This window comes from Platichthys flesus, chromosome 8, assembly GCF_949316205.1.
Source record: "Platichthys flesus chromosome 8, fPlaFle2.1, whole genome shotgun sequence".
In the NCBI taxonomy this organism is placed as follows: domain Eukaryota; kingdom Metazoa; phylum Chordata; class Actinopteri; order Pleuronectiformes; family Pleuronectidae; genus Platichthys; species Platichthys flesus.
In genome coordinates this window covers 10,625,744-10,638,566 of record NC_084952.1, presented here as the reverse complement: position 1 = coordinate 10,638,566, position 12,823 = coordinate 10,625,744, and the positions used below count along the sequence as shown (strand labels likewise).

Sequence of the window (12,823 nt, the reverse complement as noted above, 5' to 3'; positions counted from 1 at the left end):
TGACATTACATGGCTCCTCTCAGAGCTGCAACAGTCTGCAGAGAATGCAGAAAACAGGAGGTGTGTCAGATCTGAGTGATGCAAACCTCCCCTTTCTCTCCAGACGAACTAAACATCATGTTCCTTTCCTGTTCTCAACACACACATACACGCCCTGTGCTATTCTCTCTCTCCCTGTACGACCCCCCCAAAAAACGTCTACACACACAAAAAAACACAAAGAGCACACTGATGCCACACCACCACAGGAACCCCCCGCCCCTCTCTGGCTCCTCTGGCCGGGCCAATAGCGTTACGCAGCGGCCCCACGCCCCCACCACATCACGAGCGCCTCCTCCGCAGCACGTAGCCACCGAGCTGCCGATAAATAGAGTCCCGTGTCCCGGGCTCGGCCTTCTCTCTCACCGGGAGGCTGCTAAGTTGATTTCTTTCGTTGCCGTTCGATCACATCTCTCAGGTAAGAAGATGTTATTCTCTTGCACACTTTAAAAAGTTTCAGATGGAATTGCCCTCTTCTGCAGAAGTGGTCTGCATCTCCTCAGTTCCCTCATGTTTGCGCAGCGTGGTGTAAATATTGATCCGAGCTTCACAGTATTCAGAGGTGCAAAGTTTACAGAATGGACGAACAGCTCGTTAAGACCGTGTGATCGAGTTACGCTGATCAATCGGCTGATCGAACATTTCTTTTGCAGCAAGGGTTGGTGGTGATATCACTTTTGAAAGGGAAGAAGTGTTCAGATCGTTTACTTAGGCAAAGAACACTTTCAACACAAATCTTTACACCTAAAAGTTTTGCATCAAAACTTCACTAAAGTAAAAATAATGTATTTTCACCTAAATATAGTTCAGGATAAATAAGTAAAATGATTAATTAAGTGCAGTCAATGTTTTTTTCTTAATATTCCTGATGCATTTATGTGTCTGTTGCTTTTTACTAGTGTAGATGTTTGAACTAATTTGAAGTAATTTATATCCCTGGTAGTTCAATCTACAGCAATGCATCATATTCTTAGAACATCATAAAAACCATAATTCAAGAAAGACCTGCTGCATGTTTAACACATCGTATGTTACAAAGAATTGGACAATAACACAAAATGGATCCCTTTCTGTATAATTTGCACTTTAAGAAAAACATTTATATATATATATAAATATTTATACTTTCATTGTATAAAGTATTTTTGTTTTCATTCTTGCTGCATTTCCCCCCTGTGTCGCTGTGTCATTTGTGAATTTCCTATAAAAAGTTAACTTTTGCCTAGAGAAAACTGCTTTACAGCTTTGTGACAATGCATTTTCCAGCTGATCCGAGAGGCTTTGGATGTTGACGTTGATTTAAGATTTTCTTATTACGTAAAAGAACAGTTCATCGCAAACGTTCACCACCAACACATCTGGAGATGCATGGTTTAGACCGACATCTTAAAAGTAGCTAGAGCTGCTATTAGAGAAGTTAAAGAAATGTACTAAATTACTGTTCACTACTGGCTTTGTCAATTGTCTCCTCTGACTATTGCAGCAGCATGTCCTTTCTGCAAATACACAGAGTAAAACAAACATCCGCCTGTGTCGCCCTCCTCCACACGATCACTTATTGAATAGTGCTGCCCATAAATTATCTTCCGAAGTGAACTGTGAACTTCTTTTGCACATCAAGCGGCAGAACTTATCTGGTTGAAAGGCCAAAGTTCCCTCTTGCAGGACAAATATTTACAGAGGTGACGCAAGAGAGGCGTGATGTCACAGGCCTTTGTGTTTGATAGTGGAAGAAAAATATCAAGTCTTCCTCATACTTACTACAGCTCTCAGGAGTTTCTAAACCTGTCAGTGAGAAAACTTGTCTTGTCTTTTCCAGGATGACTCATCAGTTCCCATCCCTCTCTCCGGAGCAGAAGAAGGAGCTCTCTGACATTGCTCAGAGAATCGTGGCTCCAGGAAAGGGAATCCTGGCAGCAGATGAATCAACGGGTGAGCCGCAAGTTATTCCATTTTTTTTCTGTGATAAGAGGTGACTGCAGAGCTAGTGTCTGAAATAAACTCTTCGCCCTCTTGTCTCAAGGAACCATGGGAAAGCGGCTGGAGAAGATCAACGTGGAGAACAAGGAGGAGCACCGCCGCTACTTCCGCGACCTTCTCTTCTCCACCGTCGACTCCAACTGTGTTGGTGGGATCATCTTCTTCCACGAGACACTCTACCAGAAGGCGGACAGCGGCAAGCTCTTCCCCCAAGTCATCAAGGACAAAGGCATCGTTGTCGGCATCAAGGTCACAAAGCAGCTGACGGGACACATTTTGGGGTGATTCCCATGTGGAGCTCTAGAGACTAATGGATGTTTTGATTGTGTTTCTTCAGGTGGACAAAGGCACAGCCGGTCTGAATGGAACCGATGGAGAGACCACCACACAAGGTAACAGAGACCCAAGAGGCAAAACCTGGAATGAAAACCATTTTTTCTTTATCAATATTTAAATGTTTTAGCAAATTAATTAGAACCTCTTTATTGAAAACAATTGCAATAGCATATCCAACCGTGAACAACTTGGATTGACCTGTTCTGCTTTTTAAAGTGATGTGAAAAACCATACACTATGGACACCTACTGGATGTGAACCCGCCAACATTCAGTAACTGAGTGTTTCTCACAGGTCTTGACGGCCTCTCGGAGCGCTGCGCCCAGTACAAGAAGCACGGTTGCGACTTCGCCAAGTGGAGGTGCGTGCTGAAGATCTCCGATGGCTGCCCATCAGCTCTGGCCATCGCAGAGAACGCCAATGTTTTGGCCAGATATGCCAGCATCTGCCAACAGGTGTGTGTTTGCGGGAAGATGAATTCATCTTGTATAGTGTTATCTGTTTGTGACGCACTCATCTTAACGTGACTGTATATACCCCGTCAGAATGGCCTGGTGCCCATTGTGGAGCCAGAGATTCTGCCCGACGGAGCCCATGACCTGAAGCGCTGCCAGTATGTCTCAGAAAAGGTCGGACCATCACCTCTGGCCTTAGTTTTCAAAATTACAAGATCACCAGCAGTAAAATATGTTTAGTTTCCCAGCAGATGATGGTTTAAATCATGTCTCTTATTAAAATCCGACTCCTCAGGTGCTCGCTGCTGTTTACAAGGCCCTGTCTGACCACCATGTGTACCTGGAGGGCACTCTGCTGAAGCCCAACATGGTCACAGCTGGACATTCCTGCACCACTAAGTACACCCCTCAGGAGGTTGGTATGGCTACAGTGACTGCTCTGAGGCGCACTGTCCCTGCTGCCGTGCCAGGTGAGAGTCCAGCTCTACCCACCAGTTTAAGAACCCGTTCAGACCTGGTTATAACATCTGCCGCACCCAAAAGCCTCCTGAGATCCCATCACTTGGACCACATTCTGAGGTTTCCTGTGCAACAGGAGCCCATCCTGGCTCTGCTCAATCTGTCTTCTCTCATGCGCCCAACCAAACAAACGTCATCCACCAACATCTGTTAACTTAGGACTATAGCCCAAAACTAGTCTGTTAGTTAACACCAGGTCTGAACAGGGCCTAAGAAATGTGTGGACAACCAGTTTTTCAGACAATTAAATACATGTAACATTTCCTTTGTGTCTTCAGGCATCTGTTTCCTGTCTGGAGGCCAGAGTGAGGAGGAGGCGTCCCTCAACCTGAACGCCATCAACCAGGTGCCCCTCCACCGCCCCTGGAAGCTGACCTTCTCTTACGGCCGTGCACTCCAGGCCTCTGCTCTTGCAGCCTGGGCGGGCAAACCTGCCAACAAGGCAGCCTCACAGGAAGCTTTCTCCACCAGGGCCAAGGTTAGTCTCCGAAGGCACGGATGGCTGTTATTGATGACCAATTAACTACAATAAATAATTCTCACTTATCAGTTTGTAGTGATGGACTGTGCACAGAACTGTATACTAAATAACTCTTATCTTGCATTACACAACTTAACAGTGAGTAGTCAGTGATTGTTTGTTGAAAGCAGGTTTTTGTCTCTTCAGTCTTGCACCAATGTGGAAACGCTAACCTGGCTGATTATTAACACGCTGAATTGACTTTGCCCTAACTTCCATCCTCTGCGGCTTACTGCAGATCAATGGCCTGGCTTCCAAAGGAGAGTACAAGTCCACCGGCTCCGCTGACGCAGCCTCCATGCAATCTCTGCACACGGCCAGCTATGTCTATTAAATACTGTGAACTTTAAACCTCCTCATAAAAATGCACATGGACCAAACGCGTCTCCTCTGTACCACCAACACCAGGGGAAGATTTGTGATGTTGCACTCTTTCGCTCAGTGACATGACTGGAAATAAATTAAGTGACCAAAATGTTGTTCATGGTGGTTTGTGTGTTTTTTTTAGGGGGGGGGGGGGTCTGTGAGCATTTCACAACCTCAATCCTAATTGTGTGTCTGTGGGTGCATGGAGCTTGAAACATTTTAGCACCACCACATGATTATCTCTGTGACTAAATGTACTGTTGATCCATCCGGTGAACATCCTTACTCCCAACATCCAGCTCAATTTGAGGCTTTTAAAAGTCTTAAACATGTTAAACTATTTCATACTAGATTAGATTAGATTTCTTTATTTATCCACACAATGGGGAAATTCACTTGTTACAGCAGTAATAGAAAAACAGATTTAAAGTAACAGTGTCGAAGCACTGTAAAAAAAAAAAAGAAAGAGATCACAATATGTATGTATATTAAATATACTTGGGTATTATATAATATGTTTAGGGGGTAGGACTTGGTAGGTTTTCACTATTTCAACTTCTGGTTTGCTGAACCTTAATTTACTTGGGTAATTGATATTTCAATTTTAAACATTTTTGAACCTGAACCAGAGGTAGGTCTTAATTACGTTTTTTACCTCATGCATAGTTTGTGGGGTGTGTGTGTGTTGCAACACTTTCTCAATGATATTAGATATTATCAAGCTGTAATAAAACCCCGGAACTGATAACTGATAGTCCACTAACACCCTGGTCAGAATTGATCACAGTACACTTGGCCTCCTTATGGGAATGACTATAGGTACCAACTGTCTCTGCATGTAGTGTGAGAGATGGCGTTTAAAAGTGTATTCTCTCAGACTATTTCTCCTTATCTTCAATTACATGAAAGTGTAATTAATTCTGGGACCCTGATATTTCCTGTCTTACTTGACATATGTCTAAAAGTCCATATATTACATTTAAGTTTTAAATTAGACTTGTTGACACCTGTAGAAACCCTAAGTGTGTATGCAGTTCAAAATCACCTGCAGCAAAAACAATTTGATCTGTGCTTGTGGAGTAAAGTCTTGTTTGCTGAGGGAAATGGAGAAGGGGAGTCTGAAAAGGAAATATATTTGATGCCATCGTGCTTACACAATAGCTGTGGGGAAATAATGAAAGCATTTAGAAACTTCAACCACAGGTCTAGAGTCTGGATGGCACAAATCAGTTTTTTGAAAAACACAGACAAACCCAATCAATGCTTCTGCTGATCAGTTTTTTTCATCTGTATGTCCAACTATTCAAATATAAAAACGCACACATTCACATAAAAACTACTGAGTCTGTCCTCCATTTACTATGGTTCACTGTATGTATCAGTGCTGTCTATGCATAACTATTAATTTGTGAATAAATATATGATCATCAATCTGAGCATCATTTTTTCTTTATTCTGTATTAAACAAACAACAAACATCACATTTATTGCATCAAATATAGTTAAGAGCTTAAGCTACTTGAAAGGTGACCCCCGCCCAAATCTGTTCTGTAGACATTCGAAGATTAAAAGATGTAAACAGGTTTCCAGGCTCATTATATCACAGTCATGTCGAACATTTGAACTATATAAACATATACATCAAATGCTAAGCTAGGAATATGCTAACAGTGATCATGAACAATCTGCAAGCAGATTCTAACCTAAATCTATTCCAATATACCAAATACTGTTTTAATTATGATTCTATATTATTTGTCTTTGGGCTAAATGTACATAAGGGGATTGCACAGAGGATGTTTAAATCAGAGTCGGCCCAAACACCAAAAATACTGTATTAATGATGCAGCTGATCAGAAATATCAAAGTGTCCACAATACATTGTTGAAACTCTTACTGGGTGGATATGTTTAGATTAAAAACCTTCGTTGTTGGATTTCATGTGATTGTGGAGCAAACACAAAAGGTACTAACACCTACTTACTCCATGTAAATATATGTCTTCCCTTTAAACCCATCACTATAACATGAGGTGATAGTGATATAACATTGTGTAAGAGTGTTAACTTGCAGGCTTTGATTCAAAGTCTAATGTGCAGTGTGGTTAATGTAGTAACGTTAAGTGTTTATACAGTAAGTACACTTATGCCTCCCTTAATATATTAGTAACTGTGGTCCCCTTAATGTGTGCATTCAAAAAAAGTTTTACAAAAAGCAACTGTGATTTCGTAATGGATTTCTTTTTTGTCAGACATCTGTGCTAACACCATACACTGTTACACATACTGTCAAGTTGTAATGTACCGTACAATATAAGCCACTAGGTGGTGTATCATTCACATGATATATATTTTAGAGAATTGTGATATGTTTACGTGAACTGCAGGAAAACAATATGAAATATTAGTAGACTAATGATTGGAAAAGACTGATCTTAGTTCGGTGTTGCGTCACTCTGTGCTGGCGCCGGGATGCACCTGACAATAACCTGTTGGAGATATTGAAGTGGAGACCGGTTAGATAGCAGGGAAACAATAAGGCAATGAAATGATAACTGACACAAAACTGGTATATAATATAGTTGTGATCAATGACATCTGGGCTCCTCTGGCTGCTGATGTCTCTGGTTATTTTATATGTGTGAGTCTCATGAAATTATTGGTTTTACTTTAGTTGCTCTTGAGCTGTTTTTAGGTCTAAATTAGTTTGTTATATGATGAAATATGATACAAAATTGTATTAGTAATTGTATTCATTATTTTAAGTAAGCATTTGTAATTAATTCTGACCTATATATTTTGTTTTCTGTCATATGTTGTCGGTCTGGACCTAAATGTTTTTGCTGCCAGTCAAGGCCAAAATACTAAGATTCTAGTTATGATATGAAAGACCTTGTGAGTCACACTGATATTACTGTGATAAGTCTCAATTTCACACTATCAACTGCATCTGAGGATCATATTTACAACATGTGAGAGGAGGAAAACAAACGTTTACGGCACCAAAAAGTAACAAGAAGGTTCTGGTTTGAACCCCTGTTCCACCTGGGTCTCTATTTATATTTTCCCTGTGTCTGTGCCAGTTTTCTCCAGGTGTTCAGGCTTCCTCCCACAGTCCAAAGTCATGCAGATTGGGGTGAGTTTAATTGGAGACGGTAAAATGACCATACGTGTAGATGTGAGAGTGAATCGTTGTTTGAATCTATATGTTGGACCTGCAATATACTGGTGTCATGGCCAGGCTGTACCCCACCTCTGACCTAATGTCAGTTGGGATTGGCACCTGCTCCCTAATGAATGGATAAATATAGCTCTAATATTAACTTTTTCATTTGTGTTGGTTGTCTGGAACTTCTGTGCTGGTTCAACTCTTATTTTAGAAACAATTTCCGAAAAAAAGAAAAGAAGGAGCATTACCTGCGTGTTTGTGGATTTCAGTGCTAAACGTGCGACAGAAGACAAGAAGATGAGGATGCCTGCCACACACAGAGAGGACGTGAACAGCAAGCCTTCAACACCAAACAGCTGTTCCTAAAGTGATAGAAGGTAGTGAAAGGGGGGGGGGGGGGAGGTTATCCATACAACTGTGAAAATGTTAATCTCATCTATTTAGTCAAAACCACCAATCAACAATCAAACCGACCAACCAACCAATCGTGCTGTAACTCACAATTCTGCCTCTGGCCCAGTCCTTGTCATCTGCGTGTCTTGTCATGTATTTAAGGTAGCTTAGGGAGGATAAGTAGTAGATCCTGAAACCAATGGAGATTACGGCCCCTAAGATGGAAACCACATACATGGCCAAACACACAGTCACCTGGGAAAGATGAGTTCAACAAAATGAAATGGGTCATTGAGAAAAGAAAGAAAGACTGATTGGCGACACAATAAAGTACATCGTTAGGACATAAAAGCACAAATATGCCTACCATCTTCTTGGATGGATGTATCTCGGTGTAGATAGACAGTTCTCCACAGACAAGAAACTTAAAAAACACAACAAAAAAACCATGAGCATCATGTTCTCCTGTTCACAAATATATTTGGAAAACTGCATGACGTACCATCGTAGATCACACATCAAGTTTAAGACTGTGTAAAACTGTACTGGAATGTGTATTTTCCAGTACAGAACCAACATTTGACACTTTCTTGTCTGGATGCTATGACTTAAACATGTTTAATATCATCGTGAGGTTGCCAGACAACCAGAAAAGAAATGTATGTGATGTGTCGTCTGCTTTGGTAGACAGAGTTTATCTTCCTTCAGAGCCAGGCTAAATGTTTTACTCCTGTTTCCAGTCTTCATGTAAAGCCTGAAAACTGGTTGCTTATCCTTTCACCGTTACAATACATGAAATAAAAGAGTGGTATCAATCTTTGCATCTTAATCTTGGAAAGATTACAGAAAGGTCACCCAGTTTTCAGGGGATTTTAGGTGCTTCTCTTAACTATGCATTGAGTTGGTAATTAAGCAAATGAAATTAGTGAATATTCAACCATTCAAGTAGACTATCTCTCCATTTTCAGCATGTCACTGGTAAACACTTGAGTGTTAGGTACCAGTATTCCCTGCCAGAAGGGGATGTAGATTGCACAAGAGTTTTGCACACTTTCAGACGCCAGTTGAAATCCCATCAGGAGCTCTGCACAGCCACAGATCAGAACGACAATCTAGAAAGGAGAAGAGGAAGGAGGCATTGACTGTACCTACAGCAGAGTGACACTTGTGCCCGTGGCTCTCTGTGTAAATCTACTGATGAATAACACGTAGAGCATGAGTGACTATAACTGTCCATGATCTCAGCTCTGTGTGGCTCTGCAATGTTTGATGTCCTACCCCAAGAACCTTGGGCTCCTTCTGGATGAATCTATGCAGAGGTTTGCTGGTCATCAGCAGCTGCTGGTCCGCCTCATGGTTCCCATCTTGTGCTGTTGCTGTCGCTCTAGTTGTTGGCTCAGGGCCCTCCATTGCCAATAAAACTATATACGGTGTGTCTGGTCGTGGGAGGAGAAAGCAAGAGTTAATCAAACCAGATGAATACTGTGGTAAAGCAGAATGACTCCAGACAGGCCCATTTCTGCAGCAGGCAAAACATAGTGTGCAGAAGATTAAAGGGGTTTGAGCAACAACATGAAGTGACCCACCTTGTTTTTGTTGTAAGGCAGAGGAGGAGTGTGAAAGATAACGGGAAGAGAATGCTAAAGGGGGGAAAGAGGAAGTGAGGAAATTTGAGACTTGAGGGGAAGGGGAGGAGCTGAACACTTTGGGAAGTTGCAGGCCGAGGCTGTTCCACACTACAGCCACTAAATCAGAGCTTAATCCTACTGCGATGTGTTTGTATATACTGGGACATGAATACACTGACAGAACTCTCTGCCTGGGGTGAAGCCAGCGATGATCTCATTGTGTTAAATGAGGAAAGCTTTATTTCATTTTCATTTTTTGTATCTATATAAATTAATAAATGTTTATAGGTCTAAGAAAACCTTTGTGTTCATGTTCCTGGATTTAGCACATGTCTTAAGATGGAGCCGACCTACAATTTTAATTAGGATGTCAAATCATTGCATTTTATAGAAATATGACCAGTAGATTTGAAAAAATATTAAGAAGTTGCATTCTTAAATGCATACACACTTCAAAATACAAACTATATCTATCAAGTAGATTAGGTAATTGTTTTGTCTTGGGTTCCCATGCTTTTAAAAAATAGATAAATATTTAACTTTTCACAGCCCAATTCCCACGTTAAAGGATCCAGAATGCCACAATCTGAAACAGGCTTTACAGATGCGCACAGAAAGCAATTACAGTCTAGCATTTGTCAATTCTGCTGTGTTACAGTGATGACAGACTATTCGGTGAAAAAAACATATTGAGACAACTACAATTTATGTTTCTGCAAATTGTACATAACCCTTCCAATGACTCCTGTCTATATTCAATCAGAAAATGTACTGATTTCATGGACCCTTGACAACTATGCAGTAAGAAATGTCATTATAAATGGAATCTAGTTTTACCTTCAGTTTACCAGCATATCTGCCAATTTCAAAGCAATAACTTAAAGTATTTTATTAAGAAAAATGTAAGTGTAAACAATATTAATAATTTAAACAAAAACAACAAGTATATGTGGATGATGAAGCATTATTTTATGTCTCCTGAAGGTGTCGTGTTGGAACATCTGAAGACTCGTGGCTTTGCAGACCTAAAAACAACAGCAGAGCAAACTTTAAATGTAATTGTTTAACTATAGTCAGACTTGGATTCACACACACGAGTGTCTATAACACCTTTGCGACTTGGCTGAAGGATCCACCAGTAAAATAAATGGTAGCAGTTGATGCATGAATAACTTGCTTGTGAAAATCATTGTGTGGTTGTCTTGTATCAGTAGCTGCAGTAAGAGGAGGGTGGATCCTTTTTCCCACACGTTAACCCTAGACATGGAGAGGGAAAGTGCCTCACGTGCGGCCAATAGCTGGTCTGAGGGACGATGAGTGTTTGCCTGGGGATGTCTCGGAGCTAGCTGCCCTCTGAGCTGCGTCTCCATCACATCCACTCCCAATGACAATTACTTATCTTCATCACGTTGGAAACAACACAGCTCCTCGTTCGCGAGTCAAGCTGGTTTCACGAGTTGCTTCTAATTTGCATATAACAACTGGATGAAGACACAACTTTGAGGGATGGTTCTAGATTAAAGCTGTTTAAATAACACCATGACTTGTATGGGTTAAAGAAAAGAAGACAGACTGGTGCATGACTCTTCTGCACTGTTGTGTGCAATCACAGTTAGCTAACCGCTAGCTGCGCCAACTTTACCCAACTTAGCTGCGGGAGCTAACGTGCTACAAGCTACAACACCGCCTGTGCTGACATTTTATCCAGAAGATATTTGACCGACTCTAGATCGAGAGCAAATATTAAACCGATGTGTGTCACTAACGGGTTTTAATTCTGGCTCTTCGTCACGGCCCTTTAGTGAGGGATCAGCCCCGTCTCTCAGCAGAAGCCTGGCCGCAAACACAGCCTCATGCCGGGCTCTGTTGGTAAAACAGTCCTCGGTGAAGAGGCGTCAACACACACAGACGGATGCGTGTGGCAGCGGAAATCTTCCGTCGCAACCGAAATAGCGTTTTTGGAGGGTTGTGTACCCGAGAGCTTGGCAAGTGGAGGTGTGTCCCTCTGCCTGCTGGATGTGTGTCCCTCATCTGCTGGGAGTGCTTCCCTCTATCTGCTGAGTGTGTGTCCCTCATCTGATGTGTGTGTTCCTCTCTATGTGCTGGGTTTGTGTCCCTCTATCTGCTAGATGTGTGTCCCTCCATCTGCTGGATGTGTGTCCCTCCATCGGCTGGATGTGTGTCCCAGTGTTGTGAAAGTTTACACCTCTCATGAACTAGTTCAAAGTTCAGTTCATACAAGTAAACATGAATAGTTCACGTTCATAGTTCACCATTTAAATTCTGAACTAGTTCATAGTTCAGTTCATGTCATAGTTTTAAGGTGGAAAGTGAGAATGAAAGACTTAACTTGTTAAAGAAAACCTTATCCATCACTACCCCTTGCCTTTACTGTCGGAATCTTTATCAGACAGTGTGTAAAAATCCCTCTCTGCTTTCTCTTGCCATCTTTATACGAGACCGAGAACTGTTGTGTTGCAATATGGCCTGCCCCTTTAAGGAAAGTTTGTAGTGTGTGACGTAGTGCACCTGGGTATTGTGGGCAAGACGCTAAAAGTGTGTGTATAACGAGAAGTGACTAACCATTTGGAGGTGATGCAAGTGTTTCTCCTGCTGTATATCCGAGAAATAGAGTGTGGCCGCATTCCAAGTAAAGAAACATCTCCTTATTCACGGAGCGGTCCGGACGGCTGGTTACCGGCCAGACAGCGAGCCAAGATAACCAGTGACAGGGGCGGCACCTGGTACAGGCGACATAGGAGACTGATTTCTCATGACGTGAAACATGCTATTTAAAACCATACATTAAGTCACACCATCATTCTCTTAACCCCGGGGACCCACCGGAGGTAGAAGCGCTGCGAAAAGCGGTCCGCCTCCTTTCCTCGCCCATGTTAAATACTTGGGCTGTTTGCACAGGGAAGAACCGGGAGGCTCCGCGGCCACACACACACATAACCTCCTGTGAAGACCAGCATCATTTACCACATTTACATCCTGCGCAGAAGCCCATTGCGCACATCCTGCGCAGTAGCCCACTGCGCACATGCTGCGCAAAAGCCTACTGCGCACATCTGCACAGAAGCCTGCTTGCTGCTCTAGCTTGGTTTGTGCAGCTTGTGATTAACTAAAGTTGTCCATAAAAGAAAATCTGTAATATCCTTCAAGGACAATTTGATGTACAACCAGCAATCAGTCCACGACAAAAATAAACAAATATAAACAATGTAAATAAAACACAGTATAAAAACCCTATAGACTAAGTTGCAGGGGAAAATTAGCTTTTAATAAATGAATTGATAAGTCGACCAATAGAAAATTACCCGTCAACTATTTAGATATTCTCGAAACATTTCATTCTATTTTTAATTTCCTGTTGTGTTTCTAATAATTATTAATGTTGGTGACATTTCCTTGAT

At 41.8% G+C, this 12,823-nt stretch overlaps 2 protein-coding genes across 6 annotated transcripts; one reads left to right on the top strand and one right to left on the bottom strand.

Annotated features, from left to right (window-relative positions):
- The first annotated feature begins 299 nt into the window (after positions 1–299).
- Positions 300–4,328, top strand: aldob (aldolase b, fructose-bisphosphate). Its single transcript, XM_062394368.1, has 9 exons — positions 300–457; positions 1,859–1,971; positions 2,063–2,268; positions 2,357–2,411; positions 2,650–2,810; positions 2,901–2,984; positions 3,106–3,280; positions 3,608–3,807; positions 4,088–4,328. Exons 2-9 carry the CDS (start codon positions 1,860–1,862, stop codon positions 4,181–4,183), a joined length of 1,089 nt encoding a protein of 362 aa, XP_062250352.1. The 5' UTR covers positions 300–457; position 1,859; the 3' UTR covers positions 4,184–4,328.
- A 1,320-nt stretch (positions 4,329–5,648) lies between these two features.
- Positions 5,649–11,496, bottom strand: LOC133959252 (uncharacterized). Of its 5 annotated transcripts, none has more exons than XM_062394370.1 (8): positions 11,379–11,496; positions 9,363–9,416; positions 9,055–9,212; positions 8,778–8,888; positions 8,144–8,200; positions 7,885–8,031; positions 7,632–7,745; positions 5,649–6,703 (listed from the first exon to the last, which is right to left on the bottom strand). In XM_062394370.1, the coding sequence occupies exons 3-8, from the start codon at positions 9,184–9,186 to the stop codon at positions 6,650–6,652; spliced, it is 615 nt and encodes a 204-aa protein (XP_062250354.1). In that variant the 5' UTR covers positions 9,187–9,212; positions 9,363–9,416; positions 11,379–11,496; the 3' UTR covers positions 5,649–6,649. The 5 variants fall into 5 exon arrangements, with proteins under 5 accessions (XP_062250354.1, XP_062250353.1, XP_062250355.1 ...); XM_062394369.1 differs by lacking the exon at positions 11,379–11,496 and adding an exon at positions 10,515–11,367 and having other exon boundaries at positions 9,363–10,429; XM_062394371.1 differs by lacking the exon at positions 11,379–11,496 and adding an exon at positions 11,171–11,367.
- Positions 11,497–12,823: the final 1,327 nt, after the last annotated feature.